The sequence below is a fragment of the Colossoma macropomum genome, unplaced genomic scaffold, assembly GCF_904425465.1.
Source record: "Colossoma macropomum unplaced genomic scaffold, Colossoma_macropomum, whole genome shotgun sequence".
NCBI lineage: Eukaryota > Metazoa > Chordata > Actinopteri > Characiformes > Serrasalmidae > Colossoma > Colossoma macropomum.
In genome coordinates, this window is record NW_023494804.1 from 13,860,764 (window position 1) to 13,881,088 (window position 20,325).

General features: G+C 39.1%; 1 protein-coding gene across 5 annotated transcripts in view; it reads right to left on the bottom strand.

The window, feature by feature from the left end:
- LOC118824256 (cAMP-specific 3',5'-cyclic phosphodiesterase 4D-like) overlaps positions 1 to 20,325 on the bottom strand; it is a 268,709-nt gene that overhangs the window by 79,341 nt on the left and 169,043 nt on the right. The window contains exon 1 of one of the 5 annotated variants that reach the window (XM_036594265.1): positions 18,309 to 19,645. The exons of the other annotated variants lie outside the window; for them this stretch is intronic. Within the exon in view, the coding sequence (XP_036450158.1) occupies positions 18,309 to 18,394 (86 nt within the window). The 5' untranslated portion in view covers positions 18,395 to 19,645. Of the gene's footprint in view, positions 1 to 18,308; positions 19,646 to 20,325 lie in introns of those variants that run through there. 5 annotated transcript variants of the gene reach the window in all.

Here is a 20,325-nt window from a genome sequence, read left to right on the forward strand (position 1 = left end):
TGGTACTAATGGCTTTGCACACAGCAAATCTTGTTCTAAAGCAGAGAGAAACTGGAAGTGGCCAGAGCTTAAACTGGCTCTGACTCACAGCACAGCAAAAAAAAATTAAGCTATCTTCAACTTTATGCAAATTACACACAGTATTTGCCCCTTACCTGATTTCTTCTATTTTTGTTCATTCGTCACATCTAAATGTGCCAGATCATACAACTAATTTTATTACATGATAAAGACAACACAAGTAAACACAAAATGCAGCTTTTAATGGTCATTTTATTTACTGAAGATAAAGATTTATTCAAAATCTATATCACCTATGTGAAAAAAGTAAATAGCCCCCTAGACCTAATTACTGGTTGTGCCACCCTTGGCAGTAACAACTGCAATCAGTTTGCGGTAAGTTGAGATCATCTTCGCTGTGGATGAATTTCAGTCAGGATTTTGACTAAGCCATAGCGAAACCTTAATTTTGTTTCTTTTGAGCCATTCAGAGGTAGACTTGCATTACCCAACTGCGCTTTAGGTCATGAACTAGCCTCTCCTGGGAAGATTCACCACTGTCCCAAGTTTTCTTCATTTGTGATAAATGGTTCTCACTGTGGTTCGTAAAGTCCCAGAGCCTTAGCAATAGCTTTGTAACCCTTTCCTGGTTGATTCCAATGACTGTGTTTTGCATCTGTATTTGAATCTCTTTAGAACATGGCATCATGTGCTGCAGTTAGAGACCTTCTAGCCTGCTTCACATTACCAGATAGGTTTTATTTAAGCAATGTTTAGATTCAACAGGTCTGGCAGCAATCATGCCTGGGTGTGGTTAGTGAAAAGTGAACACAATTATCAATTGAATTTGGTTAACTGGATGATTTAGTAGCATCTAGCATTTTGTAACAGCATTTTAAAATGAAATAATCATTTAAAAACAACAATTGTGTTTACTTGGGTTATCTTTATCTAATATTAAAAGTAGTCTGATGATCTGAAACATTTAAGTGTGACAAATACGCAAAAATAGAAGAACCTGGGAAGGGGTAAATACTTTTTCACAGCACTGTATTGTCATCTGAACAACATGGACAACTAGTTAATAACGGCTTAAAAGAATGGGAACTTTCCAGCGTTAAAGAAGTCCTTATGATTGGTGAAGACACTGCTTACGTATGCACTACCCCAGACCAGGACCGCCCAGTTTACACTAAGAGAAGAAAATGTTGGAATAATGCATTGGCCATTTATTGGTCATTTATTCACAACACAAACTTTGTACATTAACATGGATAGAAAGAAAACACAAATGTAGGTTCCCTGAGGCTTTAATGGATTGTCACGTGGAAAAGGAGCAGCTCTCTGATTTGGCAATTCAACAGACTATTTATAGTGTCGTCTCATTTAGAAGATTTCCCTCGTTGGCAATATGATTTCAAACCAAGCTCACTTCTGAAGTTTTTCCATCCAGAAACAGTGAATAACAGAGCACGCACGTCAGGCTATTTTTGGAGAAAACATGAACATTTAAAGCGAATGTTCTTTGTTCAAACAAGATGAGGTCTCAACAAGAGGGCATAGACATCTTCTTCAGCAGGTCTGGTGATAACTGGCACCTGGACCTGGATGAAAGGCTCAATGAGAACAAAAGGTTAAGTCACCTCACCACCATAAATATCTCCTTCTGCGTCACACAAAATGCAGAAAAATAAACTATGGCTGCAATCAAACGCCTTCTGTCACTGCTAATAAGTAGGTGCTGTCAAGGGAAACATGTCCCCGCACAATGCATCGGCTGAAAACAGGCAAAGTGACCTCACAAAGGTCAGAAGGCTATGCTTAGCTTTCACAGGCTGTACTGTGGTTCTGAACTACCCTTATCACTCAAGTTCTTCTCAGTTTCCAAGACTGTAATCAAAGTCTAAAATTAGCAAGATTGTGCCACCTTCAGAGGTACTATTGCTTGTGGAAAACTCCAGAAGCTGTGGTAGTGAGAAGAAACCACTGGGTGACCTTTGGATCTAGAGCCCAACAGAGCCAGCTCTTGCCAGGCTAAACCCAGGGCAGGAGACACCCCAGCTACCACCATCATTTCCTGTGACCCCATCTGCATCTGGGAATATGCATTCTTAAAACAACATTCCCAGATGGAAAATTTTGCACAGTTCCCCAAGGGGCTCAGCTTCTCTCACTAATGAAGTGTGCTGAACCCGTAGAGAAACAATGGCCTCATTCCGAGGACAAAAAGAGGTAATAATAAGCCAAAGGCCTTTAGATAAAATGTAAACAGACTCAGTGCCTCATCATATTACAGGCCCGTTTGCTCTTTTGATGATCCTGAATTAGAGACCATGGGAACACCCTACACTTTTAAAAAATACAGGTTCCTAAATAGTTCTTGGCTTGGATGTATAGTTTATGGAAAAAAATACATTTAACTGGTTTAAAAATTTCCATTATGTGGAACTTTAAAAAGGTTCTTCATACTTGGACGGACATAATTCATTGTAATTTAGGTAAATTTCAAAGAAAACACAATAACTGCAGCAATCTGAGACACAGACTGTATTTTTAGGCATTTTGTTTTTTTAATTGAATCGTTTTTTTCAAATAATAGTTTTGCTCATTCATGCAACGCAGATTGTTAAAATGTGCTTTAACCAACATCTGCCACACACACACACACACACACACACACACACACATATATATATATATATATATATATATAGGAATTGTTGTGCTGTAATACCTACTGTCCTGAATTCAATCCTAACTAAAATGTCATGGTGACTAAAAATATTTCAACATTTCATCAAAGATTTCATAATTAGGATGCCTCTGTAATATGGTCCCTGGTCATATGATATGTTTCTGTTTAAAATAGTAATACATAAGCATCTAACTCTCAAAACTATTAGAAATCCAGGTCAATTCTTCATTGCGTAATGCAATAATACAAAGACTATATTTAGCCAGGATACTATTTCAAGATTCAAGATTCAAGACCACTACAGAGTACATCCACTGGATTCTACTTGAGGATTGCAACCTCATTTGCATTGTGGATTTGAGCGCTGTCGTGGCACGAAAGCCCGGGAGGGAGTTTCCGTCAGCGATGTAGTGACTAATCCGCGCATTACTTGCTGTGCAAGGAGTGGCCCGATTACAGCAGAGTGGCGTGAACATCCTTAGTGTGAGAACCCCTGCACATGGCTGAGGTAACGGATTTAGACATTTTTGGCAGGAGGAAGGGCATCTAACCCTAATCCGATCAAACCCTCCCCTGTGACATCACTGACCTGAGCTTGGATGGGTGAAAGAAAGGAAGGTGTCAGTCCACGAGGATCCCACATGGGATATCGCAAGGGATGCCCCTGACTCAGTGCTAAGTCTGCGAGGATCCCTTCCAGCGCGGCACACATGTACGTCATAGAGCCAGTAAACATGCCCGTGTCCTTCATACGTGTGGGAGAGAGTATCGTGGCAGCTATGAGATCACTGCAGCTTGTCTTCGGGGTTTACGACATGCCTGAGCAAGGAGTCTGTACATGTTCTTTCTAAGTTCATCTTTATTTAGAATCCTTCCAAACTTCAAAATTCATTTCAGTTTTATATGTAGGGTGCTTCCTACAGCAGACATTCTCCCAAAGCAGATTTACAGATTTACAGGTTTAGACCCCCAGTCACGGGCTGTAGCGGCAGGAAGAACTCCCTAAGAGCACGAGGAAGAAGCACTGAGAGCAGCCAAGACTATGAGATATAGTTATGATACATGAAGTTTACAAGTCAGGCTAAACAGAGGCAACTGGACTTGTTCTCAATAGGACTAGCACAATACTTACATAACCACCTGACCATAAGTATGTGAGCTGATCACATTTACTTAAGCTGACCACAGTCACTCTCCACAGTTGTTAATTTTCACAATCATTTGTTTATGCCACAAAAATGAAATGTGTTACATTAATTTGGTTGATGCAAATGTAAATAAAAAGGTGTGTAAAACACATTTATTGAGAAATGGTCTTATAGAAACAGCAAAATTCCAATGTGCTAACTGGTGCCATACCACCTGAGGGCAGCAGTGAGTAATTTTTGTTTATTTGAGCTCAAGCTGTTTCTGTCAGCAGTTGGAAGCTACAAAGTATCGACAGCTAGGGAGCAAGATAGCTAATTGGTCAATTTGCCCACTTTAGACTCGTACTTTAGTCAGGGCTGTACAAGAAAATGTTGAGCATGTAGCACAAAATTTCAAGTGTTGTAAAATACATTAATTTTTTTTAGCATTGAGATTAAAATGACATAAATGCCTCTAAAAAGTATAAATCTCAATAAATGGAATCAAGTGTCATTTTAACTGTGAAAAAAATACAGAAGCAGCATGTAAAAGGTTTGTAGTTTAATGTTCATTTTGTGAAATGTACAGAACTTCATCAAGCTATTAGCACTATCAGCACTTAAGAAACCCACACCAGCAGTGATGCACAAATGTTTGGGATCATATGTTTTGAAACGGAGAGTTTTATTACCTGAACGTAAAGCTCACTGATATTTAATATGTGATTTTCAATCAGTGTATTATTATTAAAAACAGACTAAAATGGCATAGACAGCAAAGGCAGTAAGCGTAGAAGAGGATGCTTCATCTCTTAAATTCAGTCTTTTGGGATGACTTTTTCTTCAGGCAAACTACAAAATCATAGAATTATTGCTGGCTTTATGTATGGCATTATAGTATCAAACTAAACATCTAGGCATTTTGTACATCGCAAGTACCTTTGTTTACAAACGTTCTGATTACCTAATAGAACGTAACCTGCCTCACAGTTCGCATGACTGCGATCTGGATTTGCTTTCTCATGTTCGTACTACCTAATGGACTACAATTACCATAAACACCAAAACTGAATTTGCGTCGCAGCTTGCACAATTACACCCACCTGAACAGAAGACTTGAGCAGTGTAGAAATGCTTGGCGCAGCACATACAAACCTATATGATTTATTACAAACCTATATGATCCTCTTAGTTGCTTTAATATAACACCAATGTGAAGTATATAAGCAACTCACAATAAAAGCCAGCCAGGATAAAGTACAGCTTCAACACAACAGGGTTAGTATTAACTAAGCCTCCCAAAGTAGGCAATGAGAGAAATCCATATCCCCCATATAAATTCAAAACATTACATTTTTAGGCATTTTTAATGCATACTTTCATCAATAACATACTCCAGATGTAAATATATTTCAAATTTATCATGCCAATATTTGCTCTCCTACTTTATGATCAAAAATAAGTTCACTGCATTTCACAAACTCTTTTCAAAACTCTTTCTAATCATACTGTATTTTCATGAATACATATTTGTATGTATTCAGGTTGGAAAAGCTTGTCTGGAAAGCTCGTCTGTGTTTTGCATTGATTTACCAGACTTTCCAGCAACGCCTCTTGAGGTTAAGCACTGCTGCCACTTTTGGCTGAACTGTTCAGAAACAGTACGTGCTGCAAACAAAATGTATGTATTCATGTGTAGCCGAGATGTGTGGGTTGCTTGCAAATCCTGCTCAAATACTTTTACGATTATTAGGCAAAACAACATGTTAGGTTGTGCCCCACTCTCCTCTATTTAACATCTTAACATGAAAGCACTCTCCAATTCTCCAACATCTTTATACATTTTTTATAAAGTTTTATGTTATTTTACGGTATTATCTGGGACTGGAAACAACAGAAATTCAGTTGGATTTCATGGAAAAAGTTTGTAATAAAGGCCATAACTGAGCACAGCTAGGACTAAAATGTCCTTCAGAGACATAAAAGGAAAGGGCATCTGCAATTGAAATCTCCTGTTAAATGAACTGAATGTATTCCCAGAAAAAGTTGCTTGGCACAGCAAAAACAAGAGTATTTTCTAGGGAGGAGAAGAGAAATCCTCCTCGCTAGGCTGCAATGCAGGGATAGGGAGGATATTTCCGGCTGGCTGAACAGTCCGTGTCAGGGTGTCAGACTCCAGTCCTAGAAGGCTGCAGCACAACCATTTCTCCTACCCCTGTCCTCATACCCTATTTATTAAGGGCTGGCTAGTTACAGTAGCTGCTGAATTCAATCAGATCTGTTTAAGCAGGGAAAATACTTTATACATATTTTTTCAGATAAAACATGCTAACAGTGGCTTATTATTATTTTTAAATAGGAACCATCATTACCAACCAAAATCAATCTGAAATATTTTATGTAAAATAGTAAAAATAAAACTGCACAATAAATAGTTAAACCTATGTCAATGTTGCTTTATAAACCTTGCCCTGCAGGCTAGGCAAAAACGCCACTAAACATTGTTTCACGTCTTAATTTGGCTAAAGCTGGCCTCTCCTGCATTTTGTTCAAATTTCCCATTCCATGTTAAATGGATAACATTTGAAACACTTCTAACATTCATTGTTAAAAGAAAGACAAAAAAGAAGAACACTTCCACTACAACTCCAAAACTGGACATCTGAAGTTTGCAGTAAAGTTTTCTAAGGTGATGAGTCTAAATTTGACATCTTTGGAAGAAACAGAAGGCAGTATGAGGCCAGAGTATGTGAATAGTGTGGAGTGGAAGTAGAGCGATGTGATTTGTCCCAGATTGCGGGGTGGCAAAATGGCAAAACATTAAGCTTTTAATGGTCTTAACAACAAATCATTAAACAAATAGATAAAGTAACTTAATACGGGATGGCATTTCCCTTGGATTTCTATTAATGAAGAATTTGAAGTTTTGTGTGTACATTTTCAGACAACCTTTTACGAAAGAAGAGTCAGTATTTTTCCACTCAACACTGACGGCTTCAAACAGTTAAAAAACATTGTTGAGATAGTTTGTGTTTAATGTGAGATGAAATATTCCCTATAGGGTTCTGGACCAGGCCAAAACCGTCAGGAAAAACGGTTTGGCCCATTTTTCTGTCCAGGAGTGTACATACTGGTAATTCTTACCAAACACAAAAAAGTTCTATGGATATTACACACAATTAGTGTCGTGTTGTTCATTTTGTTGCACGAATGATAAAGAAGACAGTGTTAAAAGCCTGTACATTTGTCTACCCTTTTTTCCGTTTTCAGTTTTCTGGCTTGTGATAGGGCCATCATTTTAAGTCTACATCTACCAAGAAAAGCCTGAGTAGCACAGAATGTTTACTAGTTTGTCACTGGCCACAAAATATATAATTTGATCATAAGAATGAATCATACGGAATGGACATGGAGCGGGTTTTCTCTGATGTGTGAGTAAGAAGCAGGAAACAGAAAACCTGGAGCTCTGGGCCGATCCACTTCACTCACGTATTCTGGTATACACCACTTTCACTGATGTATATATCATTGAAAGACTTTTCAATCCATGTCTACAACCGTCAGCCAAGCATAGCAGCAGATCTGTGCAAGGTTGGGGATGTATATCAACATCTGTATTTGGTTTACTTTTGATTGAAGGCATTATGAACGCTGCAAACAGATTTCAACGCATCAACACAATTCCCTCTGGAAAACATTTGATTGTAAAGAAATGAACTCTTCTTAGAACAATGGACTGGCCACCCCAGAGCCCTTCATTAAATGTGTTTGTGATTACTGGGAAGTAGAAAATGCAACCAACTTCTAGGACTGAACTTTGGAGGTGTGGAAAATATCTCTGCAGATTTCTTTAAAAAACTGAAACTCTTCTGAAAAAAATGGAAGTTGTACTACCAACAAAGGGTGGATACACTAAACACTGATATCTATATGTTTGTCTTGTGTCCCTCATCCTCGCAGCCACACCCTCCCAGCCTGGTAGTCATGAGAAAAGAGGCTTGGAGCAGGTGGGAATGGGCCACAACTATAAGTGGGAGAATACTGTGGAAAAAGGGCACACATTTTTTGCTGGTTATCTTCTTAGTCAGCTATTAGTACACTGTGTTTGATCTATGAGACTGTCCATCCTGGCACTTTTAATCAGTAATGCATTGAAACGCAGTGCCTCCAAACACCCTGAGCCACATGGATGGACCCAGGCTTTAGGATTTGCTGATTCAGGTTGCGTCTGCACTCTGAGTATAATTAAATAAGAGCCTACACCATGGACTTCGATCCCATTCCGGGGTGGCGGAGTGCAGTGCAGCGAGCTGGATAAGATGCAGGACGGCACTGCGCCACTGCAGTGATGTGGCAGCACCAACCACAGCACCCTCCTCTCCTCTCTGCACTCCCACCCTAAACCCAAACTGTAAAACTATCCAAAGGCCAGCGGTGACGCACGCAGGCCGAACACAAGCCACAGCACAACCTGTGTTAAGGCCTCTGACCAATCTCAACTGGAATCAGTCTGGAAACTTGTTTTGGAAATAACAACTTTGTGTGGTTCAGTGGCTTTGTAAGGACTAGGGTTGACGGCTGTACATTTTCAGTGGCCCACACTGGAAAAGTGCATCTTTGAGGTTGAGGAAAATGCGGGTCATGTAAGTTCTAGACATCCAAAGATGTGAATGGCGTGATGCAATTAAGAAAGAAAATAAATAAAATTGACACAGCTAAAAACAATTTCTGTACGCTGTGAAGTGCTGAACATATTGTACTGGAGTTCATTTAAAAAAGGTGCAAATGAACCAACTTATTTGTGGAATTCAGCTACTGTAGGCCAGCTACTGTAGGGTTGCTAAGGTGTTGTCATGTGGTTGCTACAGTATTCCAGGTGGTTGCAAGGTGCCTGCTAAGGTATCCAAGATAGTAGCTAGGGTGTTGGTGGGCAGTTGATAGAGTGTTGCTAAATGGTTGCTATGGTATTCTAGGTGGTTACTAGGTGTTGCTATGTAGTTGTTGTGGCATCCTGCATCGTTGCTAGGGTGTGGCTAGCTGGTTGCTACAGTATCCCAGGTAGTTGCTTTGGTGTTGCTAGGTGATTGCTGTGGTATACTGGGGTTGATAGATTGTTACTGTATGGTTGCTATGGTATCAAAGGAAGTTGTCATGTGATAGCTATTGTATCCCAGGTGGTTGCTATAATGTTGTAAACTGGTTTGTAAAGTATCTCTGGTGGTTGCTAGGGTTTTGTGAGGTCGTCGTTATAGTGAGATCACAAGATAACAGCATACGTCTATATACCATACATACAGTACTGCGCAAAAGTCAGAGACCACCTTCATTTACTTAATTCTGAGTCAAAACAACCATTAAATACAAGTTATTAATTTTTCAGGAGATTAGATATGAGCTGGTTCCAAGTTTCCAAAATTAGAGTTCCAAAAGAAAATGGGACCCCAGCAATCATGCAAGACCTGGTAGACCACCAAAACTGCCACCATCAAATAAACAGTGCTGAAAGTGTCATCTTTGAGAGACAGGATAAAATTCCACCATTCTCCATTTGCTGGTACACAATCAATTTTTCATCTTGGTTGTCGGCGTGCCAACAGCAGAGGTGACAGTGATTGGTCAGTGAGTTCATATCACTGGCGAAAGTTTGCAAAAATGTAATGGAGGGGACAATAAAATAATGTTGCTCTTACGTCATCTGAAAAATCACGTTTGGTGTGCAAAATAACACACCAAAATACAATCAGTTATGATCTAATTCATTTGCTGTCATGCAAATAATCTGTACAAATAAATCATGCTTGGTGCAAAAATATCCTTGCAGAGTTCTTAAAGCAAGTCTCCTTAAAAGAATTTAAACTGTAATAAAGGCAAATGTGGATTCACTAAATACTGAGAAAATGTCAATTTTATTTAGATGTTGAGGTTTTTGTGTAATTTTCTATTAAATTAAATATTTTCTGTTTTTTTCCTGACAGTGAAAAATGAATAACTTGTACTTAATGGCTGTTTTGACTGGAAAGTAAATAAATGAATGACTCCTGTACACATACAATTGTACACATGGTCATTAACTATGGTCCAAAGCTATTTATATCATAAGGACTTTTATTCACAGGATACAATGGATAAAACACAATCACCATGACTCTGCAACCTTGGCAGAAATATGCTATGAAAGATGCTATGACTGTATTTGATATTAGAGGAAAGGTGAGCTGAAATGACTGAAATATTATAGTATAGTATAATCTTTCAGCATTTCTAGTTCACATGGCCTAAAATAAGTAACAGTCTGTATATTCTGTGAGTGAACAACAAACGCATGACGGAGTATGTGTTGAGAGAAATCTTCCCTCTGTAATGTCAGATTGGTCACATAAACAGCCAGCTATTTTGAGGAGGACAGACCCTCCTTGATCTGAATGGGGAACTATGAATATAATGGGATCTGCTCATGGTGGTGGCATTTACCCTCAAAATGCACAAGCAAATGCAGTTACTGTAGTCACTGCCTGAAAAACAGCAGTTTTGCTCACTGTCTGTAGCTAATATGAATGAAATTAGGAATGGTGGGGGATTTATCAGAAAGCTGTCTTAAGTGAAACCACCTTGTTTTTCACACGACCACTGTGTTTTAAGATTATGGCTGAGATATTTGGTTTGGGAACGGAAGAGTCGTTTGTTACTGTTTTTATAGAAGTGATGTATTCTTACTTTTTAAGTTGTTGTTTTGCCCCATTAAATGTCTCAGAGGCGTTCTGGGACAGCATATAGTTTGCGGCTGTCACTACAGCTGAGTGAAGAAATTACAGCAGGAACAGCAATGTTGTTGTACAAGCATAAAAAGCACAGAGCTTCGGCAGACACATGAATGTGGCTTCATAATGACTCCTTGAAAAAGTCTGGTTGTTAGTGTTGAAATCTGTGCACACAAAACGCAACCAGATGACAAAGCTGCCAGTTGAACATCACATTTCTGCAAACAGACTCTCTTTAACTGGCTTACACTTTATATTGTCTTTATAACTGTATATATTATGCCCTCAGTAGAGTACACACCTAAAAATTATGGTTCTTCAAGGGTTTTTTAGTAAAGAAAATAATTCTATATAGAACCATGAACACTCAAAGAACCCTTTGCGTGCTTTGCCCCTTAGCAGATCCCTGTTTGGTGCTATCTCAAACCCCTTTCAATAAGGTTCTATAGAGAACCATCTACAGTACATTCTCCATCAACCTGAACAACATGCATGAAAATTGTTCTATATAGAACACTTGGTTCTAATAGAACCATTGCCTTTACTAAAGAACCCCTTAAGAAACTTCATTTTTAAGTGTGCAGACCCTTAACAACCACCTGGGATTCCAATTTCTAACTAAACCACTGACTGAATTATTATATTCATAACAAATAGGGACAGCAATTTTGTTGTGGTTACTAAATGTGAATCAGGCACTTGACATGTGACTATTAGTAGAATCAGTACAATGCATTACAAAACTGATTTCATAAAATAGACTGACTGGCCATATTTTAGGTCACCCTAAAATATCTGACATACACGTATAAAAACACATACATGAACTGAATGTGCCAAGTTATTGAAGGTCATGTTTTGCATGTTACCTTAGCCATGCAGACACAACATTTTATTTTACTGTATGCCTACAAATGATTTAAATGACATAAAGAAGTCTGAAGTCTAAATCACTGAGCTGTTCATGGTATAATGTTTTACAGTTCCTAGGCATGCATAGCCTTCTATCACTGAACTACATCGCTTATCTTAGTTATTTATTTGATCTTTTTTTAGTTTATTTCAGCTGTTTCTAGTGTTTATTTATTTTTATTTGTTTTACTATCATTTAACAAGTGGAGTTTTTAATTTATTTTATTTCCCCACACAATTTGCTTCAATTGTTTTACATTATTTTCAGGGTTGCAAATCACTTTGAGCTGTTCCAGTTGTGAAGTGCTATGTAAATAAAATTGTTGTTACTCTAAAATCACTGAAACACAAGGCTTCTAGTGGATTATTGCTTTAAACCACCAGACTTGCCAAATTTCATGTCAACACAGACACGAGGAATTAGCTAATATAAACACTCTGTCCCTGAGAGAGAACAACTCACATGCACACAAGATGAGAGAAAACACATTTGTTGTAAGCCTTATATTTGCAACTAAAAATATCAACATGAAATCTAGAATATGGTCCATTTTTTCACTATGCATAGAAATAATAGAACACATGCCTTTTCTACAACAGCTGCATTGACCTGCCATTAGGAAAATGAATGAGAGGAGTTGATGTAACTGAACAGCACTGCAGCCTGCCTACTCATGCCTGCTGATATACAGTTGTATGCAAAAGTTTAGGCACACCCGGTCAATTTTATACTTCATGTTGATTTTCTAAGTGAAAAGAAGTGAACACATCCTCTACAGAGAACATTCTCCTGCACCTTTTATGCACAGTTTATCTGCTGAATTTATTATATTGGAAAAAATCAAACACAAAATGCAGACACCACTTTGCACTAGGTTAGTAGTGCATAACAAAAATATATCTGCTTTAAAGATATGTACCAGCATCATGACCATCTCTAGATTGTACAAGCTTTGTCCATTCACAATTAATGTAATAACACATAAAACTGACAGTATCACTGAATTCCAACTGTAGCTAAGATGCTTCAGACAGAAGCCATACAGAGTCATTTAGTGAGAGCACAGACCGTCATGTCCATTTCTCACATGCTTCTCCCTGTAAGATAAGGAACTGGTCGTGACGAGACGGAGCACAGCTGGAGCAGGACCTGAGAAGGGGGCCGTGTGGGTGGAGCATAAAGCTGCCACTCACTGGAGTTGGGAATGATTTGCTATCTGAACAGCCACACTCTCTGATGAGAACCAAGCACAGGGGACTACAGCTGAGGAACGACTCACACGCCATTAACTTGCTGAAATGAGAGACTAGCAGACTGTAAATTTAACCTAGGTCTTAAGTGATTAAAAGTGATAGAAATCTATACTTAAGTGATTAAAATGAAAACTTAAACAAGATATTAAGATATTATATTGACCCTCACAAGTCTGGTTATGACCTTAGCTTTGCTATACTACTAAAAAAATGCTACACTACTAAAAAATAAGGACATATTTAATTACATAGTGACTTATTCAATGAATTACATTTACTTTTTGTATAATCAGCTTCAAGTCTGCACTTTCCACTTCTTCTATTAAGCAGTGAAGACAAAAACATGTTAAGAATCAAAGAAATGTTTCTTTTCTTAATGCAGAACGAGACTGTACACACCAAAAAATGTTTTATTGAATTTGACTAATAATAATAATAAAATGTTTCCTTCTTTATTACAAAGAAATGTAGAATCGAATGAAAATACCTCCACTAGAACTTTGGACAGAATTTCTCAACTCCTTTCAACGAGTAATTACACCATGCTTTAACAGCAATGACAACTGCAACCATGGCTGTAATTAGCAAGGGGACACCAAGCTTCTAAGATGACCCCAGAACAGCTGTGGTTTGACAATAGACTTAACAGCCTGATATGTTTATGTCTTTTAAGCTATGCTTTTCCAATAATCAGTGAGGAAAAGCAAAAGAGACAACCACACAGAGAGAAAGAGAAGGGGTAAATGTATCAATAAAAACAATGTAAAAATATCAACTGATTTATTATAACTAAACTATCATCTGATAATGTTGGAAAAAAAACCTTGTATCTCCAAAAGTATTGAACAAAATTAAAGGAAATTGAACAAATTAAAGGAAAAGATGCCTGGCATTTTTATAGCATTTCACTTCATAGCATTTAATTTTACTTTACTTTAACTTCTATATATGGACCATTCTACTGAATTAGTTAAAAACCGTGGCGCCACAGTAAAAAATACCGAATGACATATTTTCTGCAATTAAACTTCTTTGTGTTTAATGAAAAACATTATGATTTTATGTGTGTACAACTGTTCAAAGCTGTGTTTTTTCTGGTCATGTACTGGCTAGAGGTTTTGAGCTATGCTAGTAGCTATCACTATCACTACTAGAGCTATCACTACTAAAACAGTCACTATCAAAACATTTAGTAAAATTTCATCATTTTGGTAGTGACAAAATAGAATGTTCAACTATTGGTTTTAATGAAGTAAACATAATTAAGATATAAATAAGGTCAAAGCAGTCAGTTAAAAAATCCAAAATGTGTTTTCAACTCTGAACCAAGTCGGTAGAATGATCAATATAATAAGATATAGAATATGTAACAAGATATTGAGTTTTCACTGAAGAACCATATAGTCCTCAAAAGCTTAGTGTCTTCTCTCATCAGACTGGTATGCTAATGTAGCCCTGTTTTGAAACTATACATATACACACACACACACACACACACACACACACACACCTGTTTTGGTTCCCTTCAGGCTTACTCTCAACACTAGTTTTTACATGCTGTGTTTTGGATAGCAGCCTAATGCCTCAGGAGTCACAGCACAGGGCTTCATTTTGTTTGTAACGAACACTGACGATAAATATATCATACATGGAAGTACCTCCTACACTGCTTCCCAATCAGACAACAGCTTGAATGTAAGGATGTATTGACCATTAACCCCCCGCTCCTTTATGCCAGTGTGTTAGTAATGCAGAGTCCACTGTACACTATGTGCTAACCAATTCTTATTTTCCTAGAATTTTCCTCTTTGTTGCAGTCATTGATTGGGTCAATTAGCAGCTATTCAATACTGTGCACAGAAGGAATTGGAGAAAACCAAAGGCAGTTACTATCAATAACATAATCTACCATTATTATGACAACTAATCTAGTATTTAAAGTATTTGGAAAACAATGAATCCTATAAAAAGTAAAATCATCAAGGCAATAAGCATTTTTACCAAAAGACACTAATATTACAATAAGCACAAACAACATGAATACAAAGAGTAGTGATGTCAATGTTTAACAATTTCCAAACATGTCTTCAAGGAAGCTCAGGATTATTTGTAGTTATCATTCAGCAACTGGTTTGGCTCGATCAAAGCTTCATTACGTTAAATCAGATGTGCTAGCGATGGAATTGAACAAATTCATGTGACGGCAGGCGGGCATCGAGGAGAAATCTGGAAACTATGTTCTTTTAGATTTCTACAAATGAGGAAGATTTTTACACTACATTGTGTTTTTATTGTAAATAAAAAACAGAATGTAGCAAAAAAGGTAAAAGTACACATAAAAGGGTGAGACCATCAGGCTCTGTTTCTTATTGCTAAAGCAGCAGGAGAATAAAAAATTCGCATTACGATTATACTAACTGCTAACAGTCGATTCATCAAAAAAGTAAATTTTTTAGTCCATCAGGTGATCTTTAGTTTACTATATATATTTTAACAACACAAGTTAAAGGAACAAGCTTGGTCATATTGGTCAACGTATTAGAGCAGGTAAAGAATGTATTAGAGGGTGAAAGAGGGGATCAAAAATGAGAGTACTAGTCCACTGTTTCTGTGGATATGGTATGGAATGGTCAGATTCACCTCACTTTTACTGGGCCTACTTTTCACTATCCGCAGTCAGTTTCCTGCTTGGATGCAACTTTCCTCTGATGTACAGATAGAAATATTTACATAATTACACTTCAAACACAAAGGAACAGGACCTCGGTGAGGTTTTAGACTACAAGAGACGTGTATTTTGATTCTGAAATGAGAGACGCATTGTCAAATACTGTAAGAGACTGCATGAGGATTATACTGATCTATTTGTGTACTGTCATCGTAAGATGAAAGGCCGAGGATATTTGGATCGTGCTGTGCGCGGGACTGCCATGTGTTCTCAATTGTTCAGTGATAGAATCCCTTTAAAATTCTTTGCTGTCCACTGTTTGACTAATATCTTGACCTCAGACACCTTTTGATGTTCAAAATAAATGCATATTTTTAGTAAAATATGTAGATGGGTTGATCGGTTCTATGCAGATATGGAACGTGTTTGATATTGTTTGATCACCTGCAAGCTAGGAAGAACATAGCAATTGAAAAAAGAAGCGTTGTTGTCTCAGAAAATGCCATGTATCATGTGCTCGTCTCGGCTCTGAACAGCGCCATTTGATAAAACTGGTCTGAAGTGAAATGTCTGTTTTGCAAACAGTGAAGTGGCTTGTTTTCACTGTCATTTTGGTTTTCATATACTGATAAGAATTTGAGGGAATCAGACTGTTCCTGGGCTGCTCCTGAGAAATCCAATTTATGGTGCGTATCATTCGGCTGATTTTAACCTTTTAATGAAGGGCAACTTATTCGGTTTAGAAGTTAACAGATAGCAAATCTTGACTATCTAGGACACAAAATCTAGTTAAATGTAATTTATAGGTAACTCAAGCAAATTATATTTGAACAAAGCTGATTCTGTTTCAGGCAAATCATAACTAGAAAAATACTGTTTTCCAACCTGTTGAACGGGCAATAATGCACCGTTTTCACATGAAACTTCAGACCCATATTGACGCAATGGAGTTATTTGATCCCGTCCTCTTAGCCTGGAGGAACAGGGTAAAGATGAGAGCCGTGTCCGCAGGCTATGGCACACAACATCAGTGCAGCAGGATGTGGATGTGCCCATTTGAAGGGAGGTAAAACTCCACCCTGCACTGTGCAAATAGTGGCTACGCTAATAGCAGCTTCAGTCAAAGTCACATACCCACTCTCCCAATGCCTGAGCCCCATATACAGTAAGGATTGCCAACAGTGTACTATGAAATCATTGACAAAGCATGGTTAACCTTCTGTTAACCTCCTACTAATTGTGCATTCTTTCCATATTATATACGTCCACTACAAACAGCTGTGCCTTGAGCTCATATGACAGGAAAAAATTTGTGACTCATTCATCTGAAAGAAAAATGTGCCTTTAAAAGACGACTTGTCTGTTTTCTCCACAAACACTTGAAAAGAGCTTTAGGTATGGGCGGAAATGTATGACTACCACACCGAGTGGAGCTTTGTTTAAGGTCATGTGTCAGGTGGGTAGCTCTGGTGTGCCTCCCTCACTTTATGACACCTATATTTGTCTAGACAGCTTCAAAGAAGCCAAACACAGTCCAACTAACAGATTAGCCAACGTGTGTGAAATGTTGCCTGGCTGAACTGCATTCTGCATGTTACGTTCATCTTGTAATTGCATGGCCCTGCTGGGTTTGTCGCATTCGTCCTGCTTCCAGCCTGTCAGTCCTGTTTAAGTTACGTCAAAGAGGAAGAGAAAGAAAGACAAGAAAACCAACAACTACTCCTGTCATGCTTGAGTCATAGTTGCTCCGTTTCCTTTAACGTGGCTTCAACAGTAAAGTGACAGCACAAGCCCCTTGTGCTTATACTCAGGTGTTAAAAGCATTTCTGAGCAAGTGGTCTTGCAAAACCTCAGAACAAACAGTGCCACACCCTCAACCAGCCAGACCATCAGTCACCACAAACAGTGCAATTCACAACATGAAGGAAGAAGTGTGGCAGGAGCAAGAATGTGAGGATTTGCATGAGGCAGGGCCTGTCTGTGAAGCTGGGAATACCTAAGCCCCAGTGAATTCAGATTTCCATTGTGTGATGATCAGACACTGACCACAGACCCCTACAACATAAGCACAATGTGGACCACACTATGAGCAAAAGCCAGACAACAGTGACGATTTACTTGAGTGTGAATTAGACGATACCTGAATAGGAATGTTGTTAGGCATCATCACGGTGCATTCAGTACCTTGTAGTCAATTTCATTATCACCATCAACTAATCATCATTTGTAGGGGTGGGGATAGGACAGCTACTGATTTTAATGATGCTGCAATATAAACCCAATGATATTCATGCTGTTTCAAATTTCCCTGAAAAGTATGTCCACTGTCTGTTTACATAATTAACCTAAACAGTTAGCACTAGCACTGGTGATAATTTCATATTTATTTAAATTGTAACGTGAAGTTTAAGGGTCTACTAATGCCTGTGTTTTAGTGCTTTTTTGAGCATCTTCAGTATATTTTAACAATACAGCTTTTATAATGATAAGAAATGCATACACTGTCTCATTCTGTCACCGTTCTGTATATTTCACCCCAATTTAATGAAAAACGACAGTCGGTAGACCTTCAAGCTCCAGAAGCTCTGAAGCGCATTGAGCTGACAAAGCCATGGGCCTGTGGTGGAGGCCTGCCAGCTGGGATAGAAAGCGACATATAGGTCTCAACCTCATCTACCCTCTTCCAACTAAATGTAGCCAGCGAGCCTTTGCTCTGACCATGCTTTCATGAAGCGGACGTCTGTTTCAGGATTAATACAAATCTCAGAGCTCATCTGTGTATAAGCCGGGTCTATAAATAAGATTGACCTGACACAGGGGATATCATGATGTTATGATCCAAAACACAAACACACTTTTTTCATAGTGATTGAGTAATACAGAATAGCACTCACCATATCCAGGAATGCCTCCTGAATGGGAAATTATTGACTTGCATCATTTTTTGGTCCCTTCCTGTGTAAGTGCGGCCAGTCTTCATTTAAGCAAAGGTGTGGTTTGCGTGGCTTTTCTTTCGTAAATAAATAGCCCTTACACAGGGTCTGGAGAATGCCATTACTTCCACACCTTACATACTTCCTCGTAAGTCCTTTCAAGGCTTCTCAAAGACATAGAGACTGTAAGCAAACATACAGAGTACATTGTCCTCTGTGATACACTACTCCATGTCAAAGTTCTGAAAAAAGCCCATAGTACAGTTTTAAGGCAACAAAATGAGCATGTCAATGCTAAAGAATGTAAGGCTCATCCAACATTAAAGGAAAAAAGGGAAGCTGGAAAAAGGAAAAAACAGTCAGGGCACCCTTGGGAGAGCTGTTCTGTAGTAGTAGAGGAGAAACAGAAAGCAAAGAGTGGCGTAGGAGCTGTCACTTTCCTGCCTTTTTCGCGGAATTCTCCCGGCTAAGATGTCAAATTCATTCTGGCACATCCTCATCGTGAAGTCATATTATTGTCTTCCACAGGGGGAGAAGGCGCTGTCTCTCCCTCCCTCTCTCTTTCTTTCTCTCTCCCCAAGTCATCCAGGGGGAAGGGTTCATTTCAGAGAGAGAGTCGCATGCCTCTGTCTCCAGCAAGCCCGGAGTGGCACAAAGTCGCCCCTTTTCTGCTGTCCTGCCATCCTCCTGAATGCCATGGAGAAAAATAATTGGACAGGACCTACCGGTGGGACACCTCAGAGCCCAGAAGCGCACAGTGAACACACTTCAGGAGTAAAGAGTGCCTGCCGGCTCCAATCGTGTACAGCACAGTGCAAGCTATTGATCCTCTTAGTGCAGACACCCCTGATTAATTCAGCCCTGTTTGCCGAAGGACGGGAGGAGCAGCCTTAGGGAAGACGGAGAGACAGCAGTGAGCAGCAGGACGGAAGAAAAGAAGTTCTGAAGAAGAAAGGAGTACCGCGTGTCATCTCAGGTCTGCCTGCATCGCCTTGCCCTGCCAGCTGTCTTCACCCTCGGGACGTCCGGGTGGCTCAACTGCAGCCAGGGTGTTGGGAGAAGCCTTACCTCTTAGCACGTGCTAATGCAACACAGCATGCACAGTCACTCCCACTCCTTCACCTCCTCCTACCCTGCTCACTCTTTGCAAACCTGAAGTGCTTCCCCCTTACCTCACTCGCTCTGAGCTGATCAGATAGTAATCCAGGTTTTCCTGCTAACTCAACTCCACTCACTCAGTCACTCACTCACTCACTCTGTTGAGCTGTGCTGCAGAACCAGCTCTCGGCTGCAGTGGGTGTGTGTGTGTGCATGTGTGTGTGTGTCTGCGAGAGTCTGTGTGACTGGATGTCTGAGTGCGAGCGTCAAGGGCCCCCACAAGGGAGGCTCTGGCCAGCCAACGTAACGGAGCACTAAATAAGGCCGTGGAGCTTAACAGCTGGAAACGCCTGTTTCTGCCACTGCCAGTTGTGTTAAGAACAAAGACAAAGGCTGTAATGTTCACATTACAGAGTTGGCACAAATTCATTTTTTGGTCAAATGTGAAATGTGACACAGATCCTTTTTTTCAGACTCACGTGAACAAACCTGGTGTTTTCAAATCGGATTTGAGTCACTTTCACAAGTGGTTCTAGATCACAAATATCCAATATGTGACCATGTGATCATAATGATGCTGTCTAGACAAAATTCATATGTCTGTTTTTTTTTTTTTACATCATACTTCACTGTGCGTGTGCACATCACGGCTGTCATCATCTACTGTCAGCAGCATGTCAAAATGTGTGCTTGTAGGTCCTTTCAGGGCAGGGATGAGTTCACAATATTGACAGATACAGGTAACTTACAATCATGAATGTGAGCAGAAATGAGAAAACTGGACCTGAGCAAAAAGGCAAAAGATTATAACATACAGGCCAAAGCCCTAACAACGAATGCCTTAAAAAGAAACGAAGGACAGCCCTGCCACATATATAGA